Source organism: Anarhichas minor, unplaced genomic scaffold (assembly GCF_050575085.1).
Source record: "Anarhichas minor isolate MPS153535 unplaced genomic scaffold, ASM5057508v1 ptg000017l, whole genome shotgun sequence".
NCBI classification, from domain to species: Eukaryota; Metazoa; Chordata; class Actinopteri; order Perciformes; family Anarhichadidae; genus Anarhichas; species Anarhichas minor.
In genome coordinates, this window is record NW_027466463.1 from 3,727,823 (window position 1) to 3,753,760 (window position 25,938).

The window sequence follows — 25,938 nt, forward strand, 5'->3', positions numbered from 1 at the left end:
AAGACATTGAAGTACTCCAGCAACTAAGGAGGTTCAGTGGGAAGTGGAATGAGCTCTGTCCTATCACCTGTTTTCCCCTTGTTGTGATTCATATATAGTTTTTACTTAGTATAACCTGACAAATATGACATGCACTACTGAATTAACCTTTTAGTAGTAGCCCTAGTAGTCTGATGAGTTCCACTGGTGTCGGACACGGAGGCCTTAACTTATTAAATCTTTAGAATTCATTTAGTATCCCAGTTCCCAGCCCGACTGGAGTAGCTGGACCACAAAAGTCATCCAACTTTTGGCAACTGCTCTTTATGTTGTAATTTACAACAGCAGTGGCAGCAAAGTTATGTTCTTTTGATAGCAGCACACCTCTGTTGTTGGGCAGTGGAGGATGCCAGCCTCTGTTCTCTCCACTGGATGTCCCCTCCAAACTTGTCATTTGTGCTCCTTTTTATATCCACTTCACGTCCTACCCAGTGGCCTTTTTCAGGTGGAAAAGAATGTTGGGGCAACAGCTACTTTGGACAGATGCAAAATCAGTCAGTTTTAGAATATAAGCAGTATAATTGGTGCAAAGAATGTTGGAAGGATTTGACCCATTCTTATCTTCCCGTGCAGGCGACTTGCTGACAGAGTTCTTTAAGCTCTGCTGTAGGAAGGAGTCTTCAGAAGAGATTCTGGGAAGAGGATTGGCTGAAGACGAGGGCAAAGGTCAGGTTACTGGCTGCACTGATACCTGCACAAACACTGAAATGTTTGCCTAGAGCCTCTTATTACTCATCTCTACAAATCAAAATGCTGATGTTCCATCAGAGATGCAAATACACAATTTATACAGTATCAAATATTAGACGGTATCTGTGTGATTGTAAATATCTGCTGTTTTTTCCTTGCAGAAAATAGTGACATCAGCTCTGCTTTATCGAAGCTGACGGAGCCGACAGCAACAGTGCCAATCTCCAAACTGTCTGTCTCCAATATGGTGCACAGCGCCCGCAAGCACATCCGACGCCACAGACGCATTGATGAGTCACCACTCAACACTGATATACTCAACTCTATCCTTCTGGTAAGGGTTTATTACTGCATTTGGGCTAGTAATATTATTACATTACTAAAAAAGTATCCAAATCATTTTCATCTGCTTGTCCGGGACCGGGTCACAACGTTTTCCAGCTCTTCCTGAGGAACCCCGAGTTGTTCTGATTTTTGCCGCTTGTATCTGCAGTCTCATTCTTTTGGTCACTAGCCAAAGCTCATGACCAGGTGAGGGTCGGAACATAGATGGATTGGTAAATAAAGAGCTTTGTCTTTAGGCTCCGCCTTCACCACAACAGTCTGGTGCAACGCCGGCATCACTGCTGATGCTGCACCAAGCGTTCTGTCCATCTCACGCTCCATTTTACCCTCACTCGTGAACAAGACCCATAGATGCATGATCTCCTTTCGCTTGGGGCAGTAACCCACTCCCAACCCAGAGGCAATAAGGAACCATGGCCTCAGACTTGAAGGTACTGACTCTAATCCCTACCGCTTTACAGTCAGGCTCGTAGCAGTGACCCCGGTACCCCGTATTCCCATAGGACTTCCCGGGGGAAACTGTCATAAGCCGTCACCAAGCCTACACACATGTAGACAAGATGGGCAAATTCCCATGAACCCCCAGCAGCCCTGCAAGGGTATAGAGCAATATTCAGCAAGGTCCAGTTAGAGAGAGTTTCCTCATTAAAGGTCCAGATCATCACAATAATGTCTAACTTGTTCTATGATTTAGTTCCATCTATAAGAAAGTAGCCAACAGTTGTATTAACGTCTGTATGTAGTCAACAACGGACTGTCAAATTAAATAAACATTCAATTAAATAATATCTCAACAATATTTATTATTACAGATTACAAATTGAACTGGATGCATTATAGATAATACAAACTAATAATAAATAAATGTTCTCTGGTTAAGCTGTCCACATTTCTCTTTTTCGAGCATGTCAATAACTTCTCTGACTCACATACTTTTTCCAACTGTTGAGTCTCTCTCTGTCTCTGCCGTGTGTGTGAATATCTCACTCGAGTCGAGGGTGACGCTTATCGGAATACACATATGTGATTGGCCGAGTAGCATCACGTGAGATGGTTTACAACATATACAAGCCGAGCGGTCGGTGTGCTTCCTGGAGCGCTGAACGAGTGCCGTAAATGCTAGAAAAGCTGCGCCAGTTAAAATCGAAGCGCTCTGTAAAAATGTCATAATTCTCAATTATCCATTGGTTGTAAGTCCAGGGTCCAGATACAGCGGCGTCTGGACTCGGACCGCGGTCCGCCTACTAGTGACCCCTGGTATAGAGCCACAGCCAGGATAGAATCAGAATTGCTCTTCCTGGAACCACCCAGGCCTCCACTCGACACTGAGGAGTCGTGTCAGCCAAAACACCCCAACAATGTCCAGAGACTTCAGCATCTCAGGACAAATCTCCACCCCTGGCGCCTTGCCTTTGAGGAGCTTTTTGACTTCGTCAGCACCCTCTGCCAGGGATATGGTTCAGTCTGCCCCTGAGACTTCAACTCTGCCTCCTCCGAAGAGGACGTATTGGTCGAGTTCAGGAGTTCCTTCCCCCGCTCAACAATATCCCCGACACTCCCCGACACTCCGACACTCATGGATTGGCCTTTTGTAAATGTATTATTGAATTGCACATTTATATTTCATGTTTATGTGTTTTGTTTCTTGTCTCAGTATCTTTTCCCAGATGCTGCTGTGGAGAAGTCATCAGAGAATAGCAAGAATAAAACTGCTCAGTCAAACTCCTGTGGGAAAGATGAGCAAAATAAACACTCTGACTACGTAAGTGAACCCCTTTACCACTAACACACTGACAATTTGACTGGGCCAGCCAGCCTGTTTGGAATAATACATTGTTCATGTAACATTTACGATCAAACACTGCAGAACCATAAAAATAACTACAATTACTGTTAAACCATTATAACCTATCAAACATTGGAAAATACTACAATAAAATGGCAATAACACGATATTGTGCAAACCTTTGGGAAAAGTGTCCCAATTAATGTGCAATCACCACAATGAATATTGCATACAGTACAATAGTCATGATTCTGCTGTATCAAAATAATCCCCAGTGGTGTTAGAAGAGTTGAAAAGGAGGCTCCAGGAGTTCTACACCTCTCGTGATGTGGTGTCAGGGTGCCACTGTGCATTCTCTTCTGATTGTGGATAGTCATTATGAGTTAAATGTTTGCTTTAAAAAAAATAAAAAAAAGTATTTCCTTACAATTGATTCCTATTCTGAATGAACCTTTTCATACATGCGTATCCATCGTTCCCCCTGTATCCAGAACCTTTTCCTCCAGCTGAAGTCCGCCCCCAGCGACAGTCTGACCTACCGGCTGGCTCTGTGTGCGTGTCTGGTCAACTACAACCATGGCGGGGTGCGTGCTGTTGCCCACCTCTGGCAGGAGTTTGTCCTAGAGCTGCGCTACCGCTGGGAAAACAACCACTTCATCTACGGGTGGGTTCGACTCTCTTGGGCTGCTCGTAGTCTTGTTTGGAAAGAGGTAAAGGCATCGCAACTCTCAGATGGTTTCACATTTGAGGATCCACATCTTAACATACATAGCCACACCCACCTAGTAACCTGTCCAATACACAAGAAGAAGCTGTCACTGTTGTGATGTTGATCCTCTTAACTCAAATGTAGATTGCATTTACAACACACACTGATAAAGTACAGAAACCCAAGTGAAAGGCTTCTAAGATACAAACCACATGTACGGTCATTGTTATTTCAACGTTGTACTAGTTGAAGCTATTTAAGAAGTAGTTGATGTCATGTTCTCTCATATGGACCTCATCTTCTCCTTCTGCTCCCTGACCTGCAGACTGGCTGGTGGACCTCCTGATCTTCGCTGTTGTCTTTTGCACCAGAAGCTCCAGGTAGACAGTGATACAAAACCCACAGTGTGTTTGAGCCAGAAGGTCAGATGAAATCATTCAAAAATACACAAGACAAATGAAGGTACAAAAGGTAATTGAGATTATTTGTTGGGGGCAATGGGAAATTATAAAAATAATATATTAAATATTGACTTTAATAAATACTAAAGTTCCTTGGGGCACCAGAGAAAACTGATCTAGTCTCATTAATGGTTTTCCCTGAATGTTGGGTATTTCAATTAGAATCATCAAAATAAAGGGCAAAGTAGTTCAATCATGTATGTATATATCCAGCAGTAATCTGATTATAATAATGTTTATATCACCAATGAAGTAACCGTACGTTGAAGGTAATTTGGGGGAGAGTTTGATGCAGAAGAGGCTGGCTTCAACACAACATTCAGGCAAAAACAACCAGGAGCACAATATAAAACGAACATACAGACAATAATATGTCAGCCGAACAAATGAGCATGCAGTCTCAGCCACCATTCTAAATGGCTACCCAAATATATCAGAGGCTAGTCATTTATTTTATACAATAATTATCCATGTAAATGCAACAACTGTAAAACTGCAAAAACAAAAGTGTCGATTAGATTAGATTAGTTGAATAGAAACGTTGCATTTAGTTTGTCACAGTACTTAACATTGCACAATAACGCAATGTTAAGTACTGTGATATGAGGATAAGTAGTAGTAGTAGTTCTGTGGGAAAAGCAATCGTGCTAACATAAACTGAGAAGTGTACCAGAAGTCTCAGCTCTCATTCAGGCCAACTGACTTAATGCACACATAAATCCATCCATCCTGTCTGAATGAAGCTGTGAGTAACATTAATGTCTGAATGACAACAAGCCATCCCTTTAACAGAGAGATGAAGACAGCAATGTTAAGTATTCTGTGTCTGAAAAGGGCTTATGTTCCTGTGTAGATGCTGAACTGCTGCATCGAGAGGAAGAGGGCGAGAGATGAAACTCGCAAGGTGCTGGAGGGGAGCAGAGAGAGAGAGCGCAGGGTGTCCCCTCCGGAGTCCGCAGCGGCAACAACGACTGCATCCGGCTCGACGAGGGAGGTGTCTCCGGGGAAATCCTGGGACTCGTGGAGCGACAGCGAGGAGGAGTTCTTTGAGTGCATGAGTGACCAGGGGGAGATAGAGGCAGAGAAGGATGGCAGTACAAGTAAAGCAGAGGGAAGGCTTCATCCCTACAACAACGTGACTCTACTGAACTCCACGGAGCCTCTCTACATTCCTGTCACACAGGTCAGGACCTCTGTCCCTCTCATTCACACACATGTTCATGAAGGAAATAAATGTCCAACAGTTATTTATCAATACAGATGTAATACGTACAGTAGCACATATTATTAATGTACTACTATGTTCCAAATATAACGTGTTGAGAGAAAAAAAGCCACTTGCATAGAAGTTATAAAAAGAAGATGGCTGTTTTGGATATTTGTTACATTTGTTAATAAGTTATAGGGTTAGATAAGACTTGACTCTATGTTTTATGTATTATTTCACAATTGGTAATATCCCCTTTAAGGCCATATACAGTAGTGCTTTAGTTAGAGTAAACACACCTCTGATACATTTCTGAGAAAAATTCTGATATTTTTTAGTTTTTAGTTTTTCACTTTGTTATGGTCCGGCTCTAGAACCACAACAAAACGTCACGAAAACTCAGGCACGGACCTTAAACAAAGAAAATACCTTTATTAGCAAAAGGCCAGGACATTTCAAAGTGCAACACAGAAGAGCATTCTCGCAGAATGCCAGACGGTGTAACTGCTGCTGCCAGACACTCCGTGTAGCACACCAGGTGTGTCAGGGGAAGAAACCAGCACTTCCTCCGGATGGGGCGGGTCTTGTAGGGCGAAGGCCGTGGCCAGCTGCCTCCAATCTTCCTGAAGCCTTGCTATTCCCTCAAACGATCCAGGAACACTGAAAGATAGACACTCCCTGGCAGAGGCCCTGGGCCGTCACACTTCCTCTAAATGAATGCTGATTGGTCAAGATTTTAGCTACAATTTAAGAAAAGAAAATGGGAAGAAGGGCAAGTCACTGAAATCGCTTTGTTTATATGAAAAGCTTGGAGATAGGTCACTGATCAGTTTTCCAGAGTTGCTGCTCTATACTGGCCTCCACCCAGCAGAACCACATCAATCTGGATTAATATGCATCAACAATCAGAAAATGTGTCCATGATGAGGTCCCAAAGACAAAAACTGGTTATTAGACTTCCTCACAAACAGACCCCGGCACCTCCTCCACTCTAGTGTTGAACATCAACATATGTAATGAAGTAAGTTTATTACAGCCGCATGTTATGTGAGGTATGGAAACTCTGTGTGTGTTTTTTTGTTTGTTTGTTTGTTTGTTTGTTTGTCAGGAACCTGCTCCCATGACAGAGGATCTGTTAGAGGAGCAGTCAGAAGTTCTGGCCAAACTGGGCACGTCAGCTGAAGGAACCCACCTCCGTGCCCGGATGCAGAGTGCCTGTCTGCTCTCTGACATGGAGTCCTTTAAGGTGAACCAGGAAGACATGCACACATTCACTGCTTATTTACTGTCAGCCTGTGTGTCCTGCCCAGCCAGTCAATTCAAGTTTAAACTACAATACAAGTTTTCCATTAATCATAAGGATATATATATATATATATATATATAGATATACCTTTTTTTTCAATGCTATAGCTTCCTTCAAAGGAAGTAACCAAATGGGGGTGCGTTTAGTAATCACAGAATGTTTAACTTAGAGGTAGTAAACCACAGGATCAGTCGTAAATCTGTAGTGTAGGGAGTATGTAAATTGTGTAGATTAGGAACAAAAACAGATGTGTTCGTAAGAACCCCCCCCTTTGCCCTGTGGACTGACCCTTTAAAAGATGTACTCAGACTGCATTCTTGGCCCATCCTCCTGCAAACTGCCAGCAGTTTGTACGACGATGACGCCTTCTCTGCAGAGAATAAATATCCTAAAGATGAACTTGCCACTGCCGAAGATATTGGCAGTGGCAATATAGGTAAAGATTCCTAATCAGGTCACTGAATCTGTTGGGTCCCAGAATACGTTGTAACACCTGTTATATTGTAAATAGATATAGATTTATTTGACATCATTAAAATACACATACTACTTGTTCACCTGAAGACAGCTATCACATACATTTACAAAACAGTTGAGGATTAAATTACACATGAAATCCTCTAATGGTGGGCAAATACAATATCCGTTCAATCACATCGATTATGAGATCTTTTCTTGTAAATCATCAAATAATAAGACTTTCTTTCTTGTGATTATGAGAGAACAAAGATCAAGGATTCTTTGGTGGTGAATATATCTTCCAGCTCTTGGCTCATTACCAAGAGCTTGAGAAGATTGATGGTGACAGACATGGATGTGTCTCAGATCAGTTCACTTTGAACACAGACTGAGACTTGTTTCCTGTCTCTGCACAGGCAGCCAACCCAGGCTGTGCTCTGGACGACTTTGTGCGCTGGTACTCCCCTCGAGATTACGTGGAGGAGGAGGCTGTCGATGAGACGGGTAACAAAGTGGTGAAAGGAGAGCTCAGTGCCAGGATGAAGATCCCGGGCAACATGTGGGTGGAGGCTTGGGAGACGGCCAGGGTTACACCTGCACGCCGCCAGAGAAGACTGTTTGACGACACTAAGGAGGCCGAAAAGGTAGTTTACTGTACAACTGGACGGCACAGGACATCAGGACTTATCTACGTTCATGGGATGTAACTGAGAGAATGCAGATGAATGGGGGAAACTAACGCTGGGGTCTCACTGTCTTTCCAGGTTCTGCACTATTTGGCAGTGCAGAAACCTGGTGACCTGACCCGCCATCTCCTGCCCTGCATCCTCCATGCTGCTCTTCTAAAGTTGAAGGAGGAAGGTGAGTCATGGTGGTTTTGATTTGTAATGACATCAAACAGTAAAAGTGTGTGGACAGAATATTGTACTAATGAAGTGGAAATCCAACGTGTGCATCACAGTAAACTGTTCTGTGAGTAAGTATTGAGCCATTACGTCAGAAGCATAAGTAGAGCTCAGTATACTTCTCCAAAGTGTACCCAGCACATACATAGAGGGCACACTTAGGACCTGTGTCCACATAGTGTCTTTTCATGAGTGCCAGCATCTTTTTTTCAATTGTTCCTCATGAGGAGAGAGCGTCTGTGGTCTCTAGCGGCCCAGAGGAAAAGCGCTGCACCCAGCGTCTGTTTTTGGAGCCTTTTTTGTGTTGAAATCTGTGAACATTTCAGAAAAGCTCTGGTGACGTCACTGTAGTAAATTGAGGAGAAGCTTGTCTGTCTGAGCGTGTCTGTCTATCCTAAACTTTATATTTTGCCCATGGTGAAAATACAATGTAACACAAATAAATGGTAGCTCAAATAGATAATACAAATGCTAGTCTACCATTTGTAACTAATGTAACTAATGGTGGTTACAGTGTTGATATGTTGTCACGCTATTGTTGCCATAGAAAAAAGGCTGGGATGAAGCGCTACCCAGCGCACTGCAGCTGCTTTTCTACCAGAAAGAGGCGCTTTGTGGACACAGGCCCTCAGAGTACACTACTGTGTGCAGAATATTTTTAACAGGTACATCAGAAATGTAGCCACAATCCTAAGACCAGTATACTTCCTGAAGTGTATCCCCAGTGTGTTAATCAGAGGTAAACACAAGGTATAGTGTTCTACAGTGTGAGAAAAAGTGTTTAGTTAACAGCCATTCTGAAGGCTATCCCTAGTATGTAATGCAAAGGTAACCTTAAGATGTTCCACGTATAACTGACAACCCGACGCCTTTCTTTCAAACTTGTCAAACTTTAAATCCAAGCAGACACTCACCACATACTGTACGTCCGTCTGTTCTTGTGAACGCAATATTTTGGAACGCCTGGAGGGGATTTCTTCAAATTTGACATAAACGTCCACCTGAACACAAAAACGACAAGATTTTGATGGTCAAAGGTCGCTGTGACCTCACAAAGGGCTTTAACTCAAGAATTGATATGCTAATTATGATCCTTTGATGACATTATGGACAGATATGGATGTAAATTGAAAGTTGAATGGTTGGTGGGAAGTGTGCAAAAAGTATGAACAGTACTTGAAGAACACTTTTAATGTTTTTAGTTTGAACGCAGTGTACTAACAGTATATTTAGATGTAGCTGTTGTTTGTAGGGGGTCTGTTTCTCTCATGATGCTAGATGCAGGTTAAAGTAAATCTAATGAAATGTGATGTCATGAAGACTGTCATCCCTTAACAACAGCTAAATGTGGAAAATGATCCAAGTTACTTGTGTGTGGGAGACCAGGAGTGTGGGATCTTTGTTATATAGTATATTCTGTTGAAACGGTATTTAAGGGAGGAATGCCACATGTGGAGGAATCATTCCATATTCTCCATACTTGAATCAATCACCTCATTCATCTTACAGCTTTCATCATTGTTTTGTTTCCTTCTCTCCTCTGTCTCTCCTCGCTCGCAGAGTCAGTAGAAGACATTCCATCAGTCAAAAAGACCATTCAGCAAGCTACGGGTCAAGCCAGCAAGCTGCTACACCCCCTCAACCATGACTACAAAAAGTTAGAGGTCAGTGAACTCCAAACTCTGAACTTCTTAGTGGAAAAACTAGCTTGCCAGTGAAACTGTGACCAGATTTAAGTATCCACTTGACCTGAACGTTACTGAGACACAGCAGCACCAGAGAAGCAGACTCAAACTATTGAGGCGCTGCTAGTTTATGGGTCCTTTATCAGGCAAAATTCTTGAATTGGATATTTTGGTTCACACCCAAAAGGAGTGGGAGCATGTATGAAAGCAGGAATGCGTGCACTGTGTATAGATACAGACATAGTTAATTTAGCTGTGTTTTAGCTCTGATAATAGCATTTCAGAAACGTTTCATAATTATTACGATGATAACATGTCAAGCCCAAATAAAGATCAAAATGAACCAAATAAACTGGTCCCCAAAGCGGGCGGTGAGCCTTCCTCTGACGATGGCGAAAGATCATTACGTTTCTGCGGTGGAAACTAGGCTTAAAAAGAACAGTAGATATTCACCACCATCTGCATATCAGATCAAACACGACAAGTAATAAAAAGTATAAAGATAAAGTCGTATGATAATAACACTCTTCAGGCAATCACCAGCATGGACTGTTTTCAACATGGCGGCCGGATCACAAACCTTCTCATTTGTAGCTGAACAGTAAAAACAATGAAATATGTTCTGAATGCATTTGAGTCCAGAAACAGGCAATACAGTCACAGAATATTGATTCATATTTGATCAGCGCTGCCTAGTTTGGCATATTGATCAGAGTTCATGAGCTTCACCTGCAGGGATTGACAGCTGCATCAGAGTATCAGTGGAATCTTAATGCCATAAGGAGCACTAAAAGGTGGCAGAGGAACCTGATTTCTTCACAGATGATCGGTCTCATGTGCTACTGTCACTGATATAGGGACAGTTTGAGCAAGTGTATTTATTGAATTGCACTTCTGTCCATCCTGGGAGAGGGATCCCTCCTCTGTTGCTCTCTCTAAGGTTCTCCCCGTTAAAGGATTGTTCCTGTTCTGATGTGAGGGTTCCGGGACAGAGGTATCAATACTCCGTTTTTTGATAATTTAGCCCTGGGACCCGTTTAATACTGAGTTCCGTTACCTATCCCTTACCGTTGGGTAATGGAAAAAAACGAAGAAGGCTCTCGATGGTGCCAGTGTAGAAACATGGTGGTGCAAGATGGCGGACTCTGTGAAAAAGAGCCACTATCCTTGTAGAATGTTCCACATACATGTCACACACTGTTCCTTTAAGTAGAGCGAACAAAAACGATCATAATGCTGACACATATGGACTTCATTCCACTTGTCAATGCGATGGAGTAGAAGCCTATCTAATGTGAACTTCCTCCATCATCTGTTCTGACAGTATGTGTGTGTGATCTTTCTCCACCTGTAGGATTTCATCAATCAGCTGATGTTCATGGAGACGGCCATCACCAGAGCTCGCTCCCTCAAGGCCAAGTTTGCCAGTTGTGAGGGCGGGAAGGGAGAGGACACAGAAGAGCTAGAGAAGTAAGTTACTCAGCGTTTTATTTGAGCATCATGTCAGTGAGAGACACGGCGACAGCGTTTCCCCTTAATCAACTGCCTCGGGGGGTGTGTTGGTGACACGGATGGAGTATATGGTACTCATTTTAAGTACATTATAGCTAATAAGTAAGATAAACGGTGTTTGCTGATGTTCTTTGACTAAAGTTAAGTCTTAGCTACTTAGCTTGTAAACAGCTGTGGCCTGCTGGTGTTATCTGGGAGCATAGCTGAACTTACCAATGTTTACAGTACCTTTGTACTTTTTAGAAGTTTAGCTAGTTCAAGGTGCAAATATGAGACTTTCATTTTGGCAATTCTCTAAATTGATACAGTAGAATGATTTTGAATATATATGTAGTCAGAGATGTCCAGAACTCAAATATATCAGTCATTGTCAGACATTTTGGAGCAATGTGTTTTTACAGCAGCTCAAGTACTTAGAACTTGATTTAGAAACTGACCATTTACAGCAAACGGTTAAACGGTTTGGTGGAAAGCCTCTGCTGTTTAAGATTGTGCTGAACACACAGGCATTAGGTCTCAAGAGGAGGATGTTGGGCTGGTGGAGGGAACTGGGTTTATAATGGGCCTCCATGTGAATATGATTGGAATGAAAGAGCGGATGTCGGATAATGTAGGCATGACTTAACTAACGCTATCCCCCATGTGTACCAATCAGTTGCACTGACCTATTTATTCTACTGTGACCAACATTTGATGTCTTCCTCCAGGTTTGTGAGCTCCCTTTTGGAAGAACCAGAGGTGGTGGTGATTGGAGCTGGCCAGGGGCCGGCCGGCAGCATCATCCACAGGCTGTTTGCCAACGCTCAGGGGGTAAGAAGCTTCACTCTCCTGCTCCCTGTGACACAGTTCACCAGGGGGGGGGGTTCTCTCAGGATGTGTTCATGGTAGGAATCTTACCATGTGGCGAGACCAGGTATTGTAGGTATAAGTTTCATTTCAAGTTTGGAAATGGAAGTAAAATTGCAAGCTAATGACACAAACAGGTTGCTTCAACTGATCATCTGTTCTTCATGTCCGTCTGTCAGCCAGCGGTTTAGTTTACTGAGACATAGAAGCCGATTTGAATTGAAATTGCAAAAGGTACTTTAATGATGGCTATTTTGCCTGCTATATGATTGTAGTATGTAACAGAGTTTTTTATTTATTCTTATCTTACTGAAAATGCCTAAATAGCTTGTGGAATAAAAAAAAAGAATTAGCATTAGCATCCAAAAACTGTAATGCCAGTGAGTGTTGGGACAAACGCTTCAACAACATTATAAAGATCTTTAAAATATTATACCCCCACTCTAACTTAAAATATATCGATGCAATACTAGAGCCTCACAATGGATTCCACCATCATTTGGACTGGGTCATCAGCCGTGGTGTTTGGGTATCTTGTGAGGACCCTCGCTTGTGCACAGGAGACGCTGTAAACGAGAGCAGGTTTCATTTATTTCTGCTGAAAGTGTTTTTGTATCTGATATTCTCACATCCCTCACAAAGTCAATAACTAAACATATGCTAACATTTTTACTAAGCACATTGTCATCGAGAGTTCTCTAAACTCTCCTTCGACATTCTCTTCCTGAGCGCCATCGCCTGCATTAGCAAAATATCAAGTCTCCCACAGTGTAGCGGGCTCCCCTGGTGTAAATGGACTATACTTGTATTGTGCTTTTCTTCCGTCCACTCAAAGCGTTTAACGCTACATGTCGCATGTAGCAGGTTCTCCCACGGTGTAGGGGGTTCTCCCAGGGTGTAGCGGGTTCTCCCACAGTGTAGCGGGTTCTCCCTGTTCATTCAATAACTCCAGTGACAACTGTACATATTTAAGACTTAAAACGTATGCATGACATCAACAACAATGGCTACACGTCTTCCGTTCCTCTAGAACTAAAATCATTACACACATGCGCACTCAGTACTTAACAAACTCCCCTTTCTCTTTAAAGAAATACATAGTCACAAAAAACAAACATTTGTTTTTTAGAACCTTAAACTTGCAACTTTAATGACTAGAGTTTGAGGGTAGTAAGGCTTTTGTTGATTAGCTCGTTTAGCTTTAAGTTGCCATACACCTTCGCTGAGAGCCCTCAGCAGAACAAGTGCAGATGTCCCCTTCTTAGTCAAGCAGTCAGCGAGCTGTTCCCTGGAGGCTGACCACATGATCTGCTGGATGGTCCCAGAGTGGACGAGCTCCTTGACGCTGCTGATTTCGAGGCGGAGTCTCTTTTCAGTGACTGTTTTGGTGGACTTGACAGCATCAAGAAGAGAGTGATTGTCCGTTACACACACACACAATGGGCAAATTGTTCCGTGTGCAATCACCTGTGGTAAGTTCTGAGTAGAGTGTAGCCAAAAAGACTGCACTGTCAATGCCATCTGCAAGTGCCAAAGTCTCTCTTGCTAAGGTGCTTCGGACAACTCTCCTGATCCTCTTCGACTGCCAGCATATGGGTGAAAATCTTCCATTCTCTCCCATAAGCATGACCAGGTGTCCGCCTTGAGTGCCTCTGTCTGGAAGGTTTCCCATCGAGGAATCACTGAACACCACTAGTTTCAGCGAGCTGTCTTTTCCCAAGTGCTGAAACCTCAAGATCACCTCTTCCGATTTCAGTTTCCTGACAAGTTTGTTTGCACAGTGCAGAGTCTGAACAGTAGCATGCTTTGCACTTGATGCTAGGATGGATATGTCACACATTATGTCGGGTCTACTCTGTCTGTGTGGTAGACTGCACATCTTGATCTTCTCCCATATCTGTCAAGTGGATTCGTCCCTTGAACAGCCGTATCGATCTGTGGGCTTGACCTGACATTACTTTCATGCTTGCCGGAGGTCATCAGCTCCCTCTTGTGGAGAATTATCGCCAAAGATTCTCTTCAAGGCTGACTTCATGTTTACAAACGAAAGGTTTGGACACGCGGTAAGTGCTAATTGTTTGTCTTTAACATCAACTCCTGCAGTATCTAGTAGCTTGAAAGCTAACACAGCATCTGGAAGCTCCATCTTGAACTTACGTATTCTGTTGTACCGGTGCTCGACAATGTAATCGACCATGGAGACGCCTTTTTCTCTTGTGATCCGGTCAAACTCTGTGTACGCCTCGTACTGGCGATCCTTTTCCTCTTTCAAAAACACAGCGTCCAATTTCGTGAGAAGTATATTCATTCCTTCATCGTCGTTCAAATGCACTGCGGCAATTTCTAGTGCACAATCCCTCGCTCTTCCCATCAGCGATAAAGCGACCGCCAAGGCCTGCTTCTTCTCCTCGAGGTCCGTGTTGAGGTTAAAACTTCTCTGAACAATGGAAGGCCGCAGGTCGCCCAACTGCTGCGTCTTTCGTCAACGAAGCCGGGCCAAAAAACTCAGCTGGTTCAAGTTACAATCAAAAGTATTTTAATAATTAACGGAAGCTAAAACAGTGACAAACCGAATCACACTATTAGTAACATAATATTTCATGAAATTGAGGCCCAATCCGGGCCACCCGGCAGAGTAGTGTCTGGCCGATGGTCCGCAGAGGATCTCCAGATGTCCGTAGATCCACAGTCTTTTGTGTGTCAGTGTCTCTGAGATGTCCCGTATCAGCTCAGTGATTGGCTGAAATCCAATAAGCTCCTACTGGCTTATGACTCATTATTCTGGTCCGGCCTCCTCCTTACTTAAAGCAGCATACTCCAATATCCTCGCTTGGCCATCCTGCACTCATTCATATGGGCGTATCTGAAAACCCTATCTGACCTAATACATTTCAGCAAATCTTCTTCACAGTGTTTAATACATCCAATGACTATACTTGGTGTTCAATACATCTAATGAATATGCTTTTTGGTTTAAACTTCTATAAGTAAATATACTGTAACATATAATATCCACCACTAGGGGTGCTACTAGAAGCCTTTATTTCACTTACTGGTCCAAGGGTATCCTTGCCTAACTAACCAGTCATATCCATCAATAGTTCAAGTTCATCCTCATCATCTACACGTAACTGGTTGCCCCGTATGTTTGTCTCACTAAGCGCAGTATCAATTAACCTCTGTAGAAGTCCACGGATGCAAGAGCATCCACAGAGGACCAGGACTGTAGCGGCAACACAAAGAGAGGTTATTGTGGACAAAAATGCATTTTTCCATTTTACAAACATACCATCCAACCAGCTGGTGAACGGATCTTCAACACCAGAGTTCTCTGCTAGCTCTTGGCTGAGAGCTGTCAATCCGGCCAGAGCCTTGGTCACCGATCAATCAGGGGCTGTGTTGTTCGGAATGAAAGCACAACAGGCACTCCGCCTCTCCCTGCTAAAATGATATCTAATGCCATTCTATTCTGCCAGGTCATTAAACTAGTTTTATCTACCTGCTCACGAGTGAAGTTTACAAAACGCTGCTGGTTATAATATATGTAATTAATCCAATTAACATTTTTATTGATTGACACCCACCAAAAGAAAACAGATTCTAAACCTGCAGATATTTGATTTCTGACTTTAAATTAATTTGGCACCCCCCATGGTACACCTATGGCATCTATATACACTTGCTATCAAATTAACTTCCCATGGGCCGGTCCACCTTGTTGGTCAGCACCACTTGCGTCCGTGGACACAGCTGCCTCTGCGTTCGTCACCTGTGAAAACAAAAACTCGACTCATTTTAGTTAGTGTCCTAGTGTATTCTTCTTCTTTGTCCCCTCTTTTTCACTTCCTCTTTGCTTTTCTTTACTTCCTCTTTGCTTCTATCTGCGGTTGCAGATTTGCTCTGGCGCGTTCCAGTTCTCTGAATTCTTTCTCTTCGTCTACATCTTTTCCATCTTCTCTTCGTTTTCCTTCTTCTATTTTTTGTTAAAGGACATTCTGTTACGGACGGTTTGTTCTGGACCCAAACGTAGACACCGCAGAGTTGGTGAAAAAAAGGGTTTTTATTTTGCTTGTCTGTGGAGCCGGTCGAACATGCAGATGGAGCATGCCGGTGGAGCATGCGGGTGGAGCAAGCAGGTGGAGCAGCGAGGCAGTGTGTGCGGCGGCGGCGACGTGGCACGGGAATCGCTGAGGCAGAGGGAAAACACAAGTTAGTTGAAAACGTCAAAGAGGCTAACTTGCTCTAAGACAAAGTTTTAAACTCAACGGGCCGAGGTTGTAGCTACCACTGAGCTGAAGGAACAATCTGGCGATGAGACTGCAGGAAGCCGGGGTATTTGAGCTGAAGGTGATGATGGTGTAATTGTTGTCAGGTGAGGAGATGAGCCCAGGTGCCGGATGATTGCAGTCGCACTCAAGCCACACACACACACACAGAGGGGAGACAAGCTGAGGTCACAGTGGAGCCGTGACACATGTGCTTACCACATGTGCCGTAGCTAACACAACAGGTTAGGCCAGGGGTCGGCAACCTTTACTATCCAAAGAGCCATTTTGCTCTATTTTCCACCAAATAAAATGTCTGGAGCCGCAAAAGCTATTTGATATCACAGCTTATAAAGTTATATAGTTATATTATATATACAAAAACTATAGTTTGTTGTATTTATGAAATTATAGAACAATAATAAAGACAATTCTTGACATTGTATTGCTATTTTACCTGTTCGAACAATATCAAACTCTTATGAAGAGGAGAGTTTGCTGCAGCAGTTAAGAAATCATCTCCAGCGTGATACTTTTCAGCATATGCTGTGTGCTTGTTCTGGAAGTGACTTTCAACATTACATTTTTTGCATATGTCAAGCATACAGGTAAGCCAGCATCATTGGCAGTGAAAGCAAATGAATACGTCCACGCTGAATTAAACTCTCTATTTTCCTCCGTGACTTTTCTTTTTTTGGATTCATCCATTGATAGTTTACTGAGGGCGGGGGTCTGCAAATCATGATTAGCCACCTGCAGGGAAAGGCGCTTGACAGGTGTAATGGGATGTGACGCACATTTTAGTTGACAAAATATTAAAACATTTTGATTTAAGGTCAGGTATTACTGACCTTGTTGTCTTTACTAGCAGCTGTTGTCCAGTTAAAGTCTGCATTATTACGGAGGAAGCAGCTGTTATTGGAGCGAGCAGCGTGTCCAGCGGCGTTATCAGACCTACGGAGCGGCCGTCTGAAGTCACGTTAGCGGCTTTGAGCAACCAATCCACTTCCTGTCCACTTCCTGTTTTTGTCTATTTAATCAGACTCCTGATATTGTCTGTTAAATGAAGCTTTCTTTTTCTTGGAAGTTGTCTGCTCTTCTTCTGTCTCCTTAGTGGCCTTTCCCCCTTTGCAAAGAAGCTCTCCAAAAGTGTTTTACTCATTTTTGCTAGTTTGCGGGCTTCATTTTTGAGGTAACGTATCACGTGACCGAGACAAGCGTCTTGACATGTGACATGTATCCGCACAGGCGGATGAAATTGCGAGAGAATCCGGTCATTTTTCAAAATAAAACATCTTTCAGACTCTGATAATCAATAAAACGGAAATAATATAATATTTATTCTTTCTGTGCGGCCCGGTACCAAATGATCCACGGCCCGGTACCGGTCCGCGGCACGGTTGGGGACCACTGATTTAGAAAACGATGCTGAAATGTCATGTGGACGGAGATCGTTTAACAAAAACGTATTAGTGTGGATGTAGACTCAGGGAGCCGCAACTGAGGGGCTGAAGAGCCGCATGTTGCTCCCGAGCCGCAGGTTGCCGACCCCTGGGTTAGGCTAACTGCGAACACATGCCTGCAGCCAACACAACAGCCAGACTAACGGCGACTAACAGCAAATCTTCTTCACAGTGTTAAATACATCTAATGACTATACTTTTTGGTTTAAACTTCTATAAGTAAATATACTATAACATATAATATCCACCACTAGGGGTGCTATTAAACATACTTAGGATTGCTTTTAAACTTTAATTACTCACATCCGTCGCCAGTCTCCAAATTTCAACCTCATTTTTCCAGCTCTCGTAAGACTTCTTCTCGTCAAACGGCAGTGGAACTTTGTAATTGCCAGCCGCCATCCTCTGCTACCATGTTAATTCAATAACTCCAGCGACAACTGTACATGTTTAAGACTTTACAAAAAAAACTTATGCATGACATCAACACAACAATGGCTACACATCTTCCGTTCCTCTAGAACTAAAATCTTTACACACATACGCACTGGTTAACTCAGTGCTTAACACTCCCACGGTGTAGCAGGGCAACATGGAACCCACATTCAGTCTTTGCTCCACCTGACAGTCCTGTAGATTAATGAATCTTGAATGCTACGTAGAGCGGGTCTGGAAGAAACTGAGCAAATCTTGAATGCTTTTGCTTTGGGAAATAAATAGTCAATTTATTCAGATAATCCTCATTCTCATTCCAGCTGTTATCGATTCCTTGTTCTGATTCTTGGCAAATTCTTTCAACAAAAAATAAATCAAGAATGCTGGGAGCCAAAACCTCTTATTTCCTGCACATTTAAGTTGTAACAACTTGTCTTCTCTGAGTAGAGCTGTGATTTCGTGATGCAGCTTAACATTCTAATCTATCTGTTGTGAAACTGTGCTGCTCCTTTGCATTACGATACATATGTATGTGTATGCTTGTGAGGTAATTTTTTCCAAGCAAAACATACCAAACGTGCTTCTTCTTTTTTGTTCTATGTTTCCTCCATTCGACTGTATTTGTGTGTTGTTTCTTCCCCTGCTGCTTACGTCAAGCTGGCTGACTTCACCAGTGACGAGGTAACTACCAGTATACCTCTATACCTACCAGTATAGCTCTACCTACCAGTATACATATATACCTACCAGTATACCTATATACCTACCAGTATACCTCTATACCTACCAGTATAGCTCTACCTCCAGTATACCTCTATACCTACCAGTATACCTCTATACCTCTATACCTACCAGTATACCTCTACCTACCAGTATACCTCTACCTACCAGTATTACTATATACCTACCAGTATACCTATATACCTACCAGTATAGCTCTATACCTACCGGTATACCTCTGTTGGGAATAACATAGCCTCAAAAAGGGGGCACCAATATGTTGGGAATAACATAGCCTGACATGGGTTATCAGCAATATGTTGGGAACGTAAAGGAGCGTGTTTGGGTTATCAGCATCTAAGAAACTAAATTCTTGACATCAATAGAATTATTAATGTCAGTAACAATTATGAATGATTATTAATAATAACGGGGCACCACCCTGCACACAGGGACCAATAACCAAACGATAAACTAAGTCTCATAATTAGTGTTCACTCACAATGTCAACAGTCTGAGTACTATTACACATGAAAGTGAAGGTTTAAGTTCGAGCACAGACCACATATACAGCTATCATCACTGTGTGTGTGTGTGTGTGTGTGTGCGTGTGTGCGTGCGTGCGCAAGGGGGAGGAGTGAGGGAACAGCTCAGCGACGTAGTTGGGACGTGGTGACGTCTCTCATGCGCGAGACTCAAAATGGCGGATAGCCAACAGGAGACCCGGCGTCTAGTGCCGGTAGCCGTTTAGCACGTAGCTAGATTAGCTCAAAGCTATATGTGTGTGTGTGGATTAGTAAAAGAGAAGGGAAAGGAACAAAATGAAATAAAACAAAAGATTAAGATCCTCTGCGCCGCGCGGGAGTACGGAAGATTGCTCTCTCAGCCAGGGGAGCAAGAACCGCGACTCTTTGTCTCAGCCGGCGGTTCTGACCTCCTGAACTGATGAGAAGCAACTTCGACCTCACTAGACGGCTAGCTCAACACAGATCACGGTAGCATGAAATACACTAGCTTCTCCACAACCCCAACGATCTTAGCGACCGTTAGTGTCGGCGATTATTAAGCATACACCACGTTATAAAAATGAACAGTACTTTAAGCACACAAACAAGATGAAATAAACACAAATGAACTCTCTCTAACTCTGCCCAGACTCTATTTCGCCTTACGGTACGATGCAATCGTGGTGATTGAGGGGGGGTTCTTCTGAGGGGTTCTTCTGAGCTTCGTTGGGCCCAGGCAGCGCGGCTGCGGGCCGCGGGAGGTGTTCTCTCGGTAGGAGAGAATCGCTGTCGTCTGGATAAGGGATTTTCGCGTCCTTATGGCCGGAGCAAACGAGGCGCTTGGTGGAGAGTGGAAGTTCTCTCTCTCTCTCTGAAGAAGTCTTGCTTTTTCACTTCTGCAGGACTAAAAAGGGGTTCGCTTCGTGGATACAAACAAAGATAAAATAGACAGTTTGGTGAATTCGGCCAGCGAATATAAACTGTTAGACCTAGGATTTGGTTGAAAAGGGAAACAACGTTGGTGTGCTCCCTAGCTCGACGGAGGTCGAAGGGAAAAAGCATTGAGGTGGGGGTTGCAGGTAGTTTTGGAGAACAGTGGCTGAACCACAGGGGTCCTGGGGTGTCTTGGCTCTCGGCCAATTAGATTGCAGCGCTGCTTTCAGGTACCTTCAGGAATACATAGTTTTTGGGGGAGCAAGATCGTCTTACCGGAGGTCCCGCCTCGGCATCCCTGCTCTCGTCCAATGAGAGCAGTGTGGCATTTCGGGGAGGAAACTCACACCCTAATGTGAATTTCTTCAAAGTTGGGGGGTTTGGTGCTCATCAAACTACAATCAAGATGAAACCTTTGCTTGCAAAAGGCAAGGCCTGACTCTCTTTGTTCCACAGCACATGTCGAAGCCATATAGTCAGATCCCGACACCTCTATACCTACCGGTATACCTCTAACTACCGGTATACCGCTACCTACCGGTATAGCTCTATACCTACCGGTATAGCTCTATACTTACCGGTATAGCTCTATACTTACCGGTATAGCCCTAACTACCAGTATACCTCTATAGTAAGTAAGTAAGTAAGTAAGTAAAATGTATTTATAAAGTGTTTTTTACAGACATAAGTCACAAAGTGCTTAACAGGGCAGAACTACAAACATAAAAAACACAATGTGACCATAGGGCCAATAATTTACATACACACAGAAAAATTAAAACATGGTTTAAAAGCAGGTCTAGGACATGAGTTTTACCCAAACGCCAGTCTAAAGAGGTGAGTTTTGAGCTGATTTCTGAATGCGTTCACAGAATCTGCAAAGCGTAGTGGTGCCGGCAGAGCATTCCACAGCCTTGGTGCTACTGCCTCAAAAGCTCGGTCACCACGGGTCTTAAGGCGAGTGTGTGGGACAGACAGAAGATCTAAAACGTTTGACCTGAGAGCGCGGGCGGGTGAATAGGGGTGAAGTTTTTAAATAAACATATAAGCACGAGAGAACAAACTGCTCTTAACTGCAACTCTTTATTAGCTTAATTTCCACATGCTGCACGTTACTGCCATGGTACAGACTACAGGTTCCATGCTTCACCTACATTCCCCTGGGTCCTAAGTCCCTCCATGTACAGCTTCTTATCACCCTCTATGTACCAACGTACATTTATAACAAATACCACACATATTAGAGTTTTTAAAGTGTTTTGTTTGTAATATGTATAATAATCACATCATTTAGTTATCACTACTGAGAATTCAACAAACATAAAAACATGACGTAGATAGGTTTGCAGTTTTCAAGGTGTATATTTCAAATTGCATCTCTTACACACATGAAGATAAAGTTGTAAACACCGGCTGAATATCTATTATCAGAATCATAACTGTATTATAACTGTATAATTGCTACTGTGTAAAGGGAATACTGCTGTTAAAAAGAACCTGATTTGTTTAAAGTGTTTGCAAACCAAATGTTATTGCACTTTTGTTCATATAGCAGTACTCTTAAAATAAAAGTGCGCAATACACCGCTTTTGAATTCATTATAGAACTTTGCGCATAACAATGCAATTAATCGGGATTAAATATTTGAATCGTTGCCCAGCACTAATATATATATATATATAAATATATATATATATATATATATATACCACTAAATAGCGCAAGTTAGATATTATTGTAATGTTCCGGACCTTTGCACGAGGAGTTTTTGTCAATCTGGGCCTTTTGGAATTTGAATTGAATACCCCTGCCCTAGTGTATGGTATTTGTGAACTGTTGGCCTTGGGGCTGAGGGTGGCAGACGTCAGAATGTGTTGAGAGTCAAACTAACATATTCTTGACTTTGTCCTTTAAGAAACCTTTAAATGCATTAATTGTGAAAACAAAGTAGAACTAAGTTTTAACCTTGAAGAGGCGTGTTTACATGCACACCTCTTTAGCATCTTCTCTGTCTACTTTTTCATTGCCAGTGAGTAACATTTCCCCTTCCCTCCACCCTCAGGCGGCCCTCCTGGCACCACTGGACGAAGACTTGGTCCGTGACAGGAAGCCGACTAGCGGAAGCAATAAAGTGCCAGACTTCCCTTCTCCGGCGGGCCGGGAGATCCTGCTGCGTACATGTGTCCCTCGGCCGGCACCGTACTCCAAAGCTCTGCCTCAGCGCCTTTTCTGTGTGCTGATGAGGGAGGAGTTCAGGCTGGCAGGGGCCTTCTCATCAGACACTTCCTTCTTCTAAGACCAGACGGCCATTACACAGTAGTTCATCTGAAACCATGTTCACCTGGAAGTCACTGCTGTCAGAGCAGAGACATAAAATGATTCACTCTCTTAATTGATCGGTTTGTGTGTGGGTATAAATGCTTGTCCAGTGAATGTTTCTATTCATGCATGACATGTGTTGTCTATATAACTCTAGCCAACACATTAATGAGTATTGCTATCTGAAATGAGAAAGAGATCCCTTTATATTACTTTATATTATTTATTGCATTGCATTGTGGTTCCTTAGTAAAACAAAAACAGAAGTGGAAAAGGGTAATGTTTCTCAGCAGCACACTTAGACTCTGTGCAACTTAGAATGACATGTCATCACATTGACTCTGTAGAAGAGTGGGCAGCCTAAAGTTAGAAGTGAGGGGGGTCTTACTCACACTGGTCAAACACTACACACTCACCCATACAGTTCATTCAGACGCTTCTCTTCCACTATACAACACTATACCACTGTTTTCACGGAGGATTTCAAGGTTCCACTTTCAAAACAACAAAGTTTTTGTTGTGTTGGAAAGCTCCGAGATGGTATATGGATTATAATCCATAATACGTCAATACAAGTTGTGCATATTTGTCTTGTCCCCAGATAAAAACAACTTGCCAGGGGACTTTTCAATGATTTTAAGGAGCCAACCTTCTGTCTCCTGCAGCTCTCTGTGATAGCTGATCACACAATACATGAAACATGCAAATACATAAATCCATTTTACCTTCAGAGCTTATTCTTTGTACATTTTGTGTATTGTTTTGGCCACATGTTTCTCTTGTTCTGGTCTCCTTCATATAGGTTGTACTGTAACCTTATTGCTGACCACATGCCACATGATAGTATAACATAAATGACTCTTCAAACCATTCTTCTGTCCTTGTGTTGTGGTGCACAGCGAGGCTTTACTCGTCCTACTTGATGTGTTGATGTCTTTTCAGCTCTGGTTTAAAGGCTGAAGCAGTTACTGATACATCCAACCAGTGTTTTGGACAGCAGTGCTCGTTGATGACACATAAGAGCAGTCACACATCTTATAGAGCCTGCTCTGAAGTACAAATACAAAAATCAAACGCAACTTATCGCAGCTGAAGCCAGTGTGATCACTCACAAGTTTGCATTCATTGAAATGAAAAATGGTGGTTTTGTCTCTTTAAGGTTGATGCTTTGTAGGTCTAACAATGATGTAACAAGTGATGTGAGACACCTGTGTATTTAGTGTGTGTACAGCACATGTACTGTATTGTTGGTGCTCTAATGTAAAAATAAACACTGTCGTCCTGTCACAGTCAGTAAATGTGGCTTGGCCATGTGCATCATCAAACATGGACAGTGTTGAGGTGACGAACCATGTTAACACTGGACTGCTTGTTCAGACCACCTGTGCAACAATAGTTAAAGGACTCTATAGCGTCATGGAGCTTCTTTATGAATGGGTCCCTGTTGTGTTCAAGTCGTACAGGCACACAAATATACATGCGACACGTGTTTTGGTTTTACAGCCTCCAGCTATACTGTTCAACAGCCTCACCAGCATCAGCAGCTGTTTTCAACTAAAAAGATCAGCCCACTGCACACTACCTACTCAGCAGCAAACAGCACTGAACTTTGTTTCAGCCCTCTAGCTTCTGTATCTGTAATGTAAAGTATTATCACATTATTAAAGTTGGGAGACCCACAAAAGGGAGATTTCTTTAAATGTTTAGTCAAAGTCATGCAGCAGAGGCCGACGGGTCAAATAAATAAACACTGAATCCACTTCCCAGGATGCATGATAGAACCATTTGTATGTAGCCCAAACTTTGCCCAAGCCTGATACATAAACATACATACATACATAAATAAATCTATAATCCACACAGTATTAGGCTTCTATCTATTTTCAGTTATATTTCTCTTCCTATTCCATGCTTTTGAAATAAATTCAGAAAAGGCAAAAACATTACAAAATGTAATCAAAGGTCCATCCTCTTTTCTATTTTTATTTGAATCTGGAACATTTTCAAATATTTGTTGCAAATCATGATATAAAGAACTGTAGAGGATAATATCATTTACTTTTCCTCCTCTTTCAGCTCACAATATTCATGTAAAACAATGGTTATGCCAGAAGGTAGAAAAATTATCTAAAATGTATTCAGCACGGATTTGAAAAAGATCGGCAAAACTATTTACAGTTAAAAAGCTAGAACTTGCAAACACACTGGTATAGCCCTTTAAAGTGCTCAGGAAAAACAGGACATTTGGGCAACTGGCCAAAGTCCAACTACTGATTAAGATCATGTGATATGATCAAAAGCTCCAGAACAGCTACTAAATTTATATTGAGGTGATAATATAAAAAAAAAATACTCTATGTACAATTGACCTCAGATGAGCACATAAGTAGCAACACTGACTGAACAAATAGTGTTACATTCTTTATCAACAGAAACGCGCTCTCCAGAGATGTGTTTATGTCATTTTCCATATTTCCCAGCTGTTTCCACACATACATTCTCCATTCTGCAGAAACATCCGTTTGATTTACAGAGATAATTCTCATGGCTAAGCTGTTGCAGAGCAGTCAGAAGCAGCAGATAGGTACTTTGTCTTTCAGACATAGGATAACACATAGAACAGGGGTCACCAACCTTTTTTAAACTGAGAGCTACTTCAAGGGCACAGAGTAGTACGAAGGGCTACTTATTTGATACAAACTTCCTGAATAACAAAGTTGGACAGATCACCATTTAATAATAATAATATATGTGAAGAGACTGTTTGACCACATGTCAGTTAATTATTCCTCACAATAATTATTAATAATGATTTCTACAACAATGATGGTATAGCTACACATATATATTTAAACATGCAACTTTTATTTCTGTTAATCTGTTTCAACATTTGAAAGTCGGAGGTATCACATCTGATATTTTTGTATCATCACATCAAAGCCGGTTACTTTTGCACACAGCGCCTGCTGGTGAATGATGCAGTGGTAATGTAGACATTTTGCGAAGTCTGGGTCACCTTTGCATTGCGCAATGAAGCCTGCATGCCGGCCCGTCATCGCGGGAGCCCCGTCTGTTGTCACCGACACCAGCTTTTCCAATGGTACCTTTGTCTCCACGAAGAAACCAGTAAAAAGTCTCGTCTATAGCCGAGCGTCTTCGGGCGCCCGCGTTCAAACCTCTAGTCTGGGCCTTTTCGGTCGGATTGCGTTGCCTCGCCTCTACCCCCGCCACCCCTGAGTTGTTGCCCCGCGGCCTGTTCCGAGGATTTACGGACCTGACGACGGGGTGCGCTCGCGGCGCGCGTCTGGCGCCAACGGGAAGCGCCCGCCATTTGGAACCTGAAAACC

The 25,938-nt window shown here is 42.7% G+C and overlaps 1 protein-coding gene across 2 annotated transcripts in view; it reads left to right on the top strand.

Moving 5' to 3' along the window:
• Nucleotides 1-23,878, top strand: part of rab3gap1 (RAB3 GTPase activating protein subunit 1) — a 34,820-nt gene extending 10,942 nt beyond the window's left edge. For both annotated transcript variants that reach the window (XM_076093008.1, XM_076093009.1), the window contains 13 exons: nucleotides 613-705; nucleotides 891-1,063; nucleotides 2,729-2,836; nucleotides 3,352-3,524; nucleotides 3,895-3,949; nucleotides 4,884-5,213; nucleotides 6,346-6,483; nucleotides 7,419-7,646; nucleotides 7,767-7,863; nucleotides 9,468-9,571; nucleotides 10,947-11,062; nucleotides 11,812-11,914; nucleotides 22,335-23,878. In XM_076093008.1, the coding sequence (XP_075949123.1) occupies nucleotides 613-705; nucleotides 891-1,063; nucleotides 2,729-2,836; nucleotides 3,352-3,524; nucleotides 3,895-3,949; nucleotides 4,884-5,213; nucleotides 6,346-6,483; nucleotides 7,419-7,646; nucleotides 7,767-7,863; nucleotides 9,468-9,571; nucleotides 10,947-11,062; nucleotides 11,812-11,914; nucleotides 22,335-22,568 (1,952 nt within the window). In that variant the 3' untranslated portion in view covers nucleotides 22,569-23,878. The remainder of the gene's footprint in view (nucleotides 1-612; nucleotides 706-890; nucleotides 1,064-2,728; nucleotides 2,837-3,351; nucleotides 3,525-3,894; nucleotides 3,950-4,883; nucleotides 5,214-6,345; nucleotides 6,484-7,418; nucleotides 7,647-7,766; nucleotides 7,864-9,467; nucleotides 9,572-10,946; nucleotides 11,063-11,811; nucleotides 11,915-22,334) is intronic.
• The last annotated feature ends 2,060 nt before the right edge of the window (nucleotides 23,879-25,938 follow it).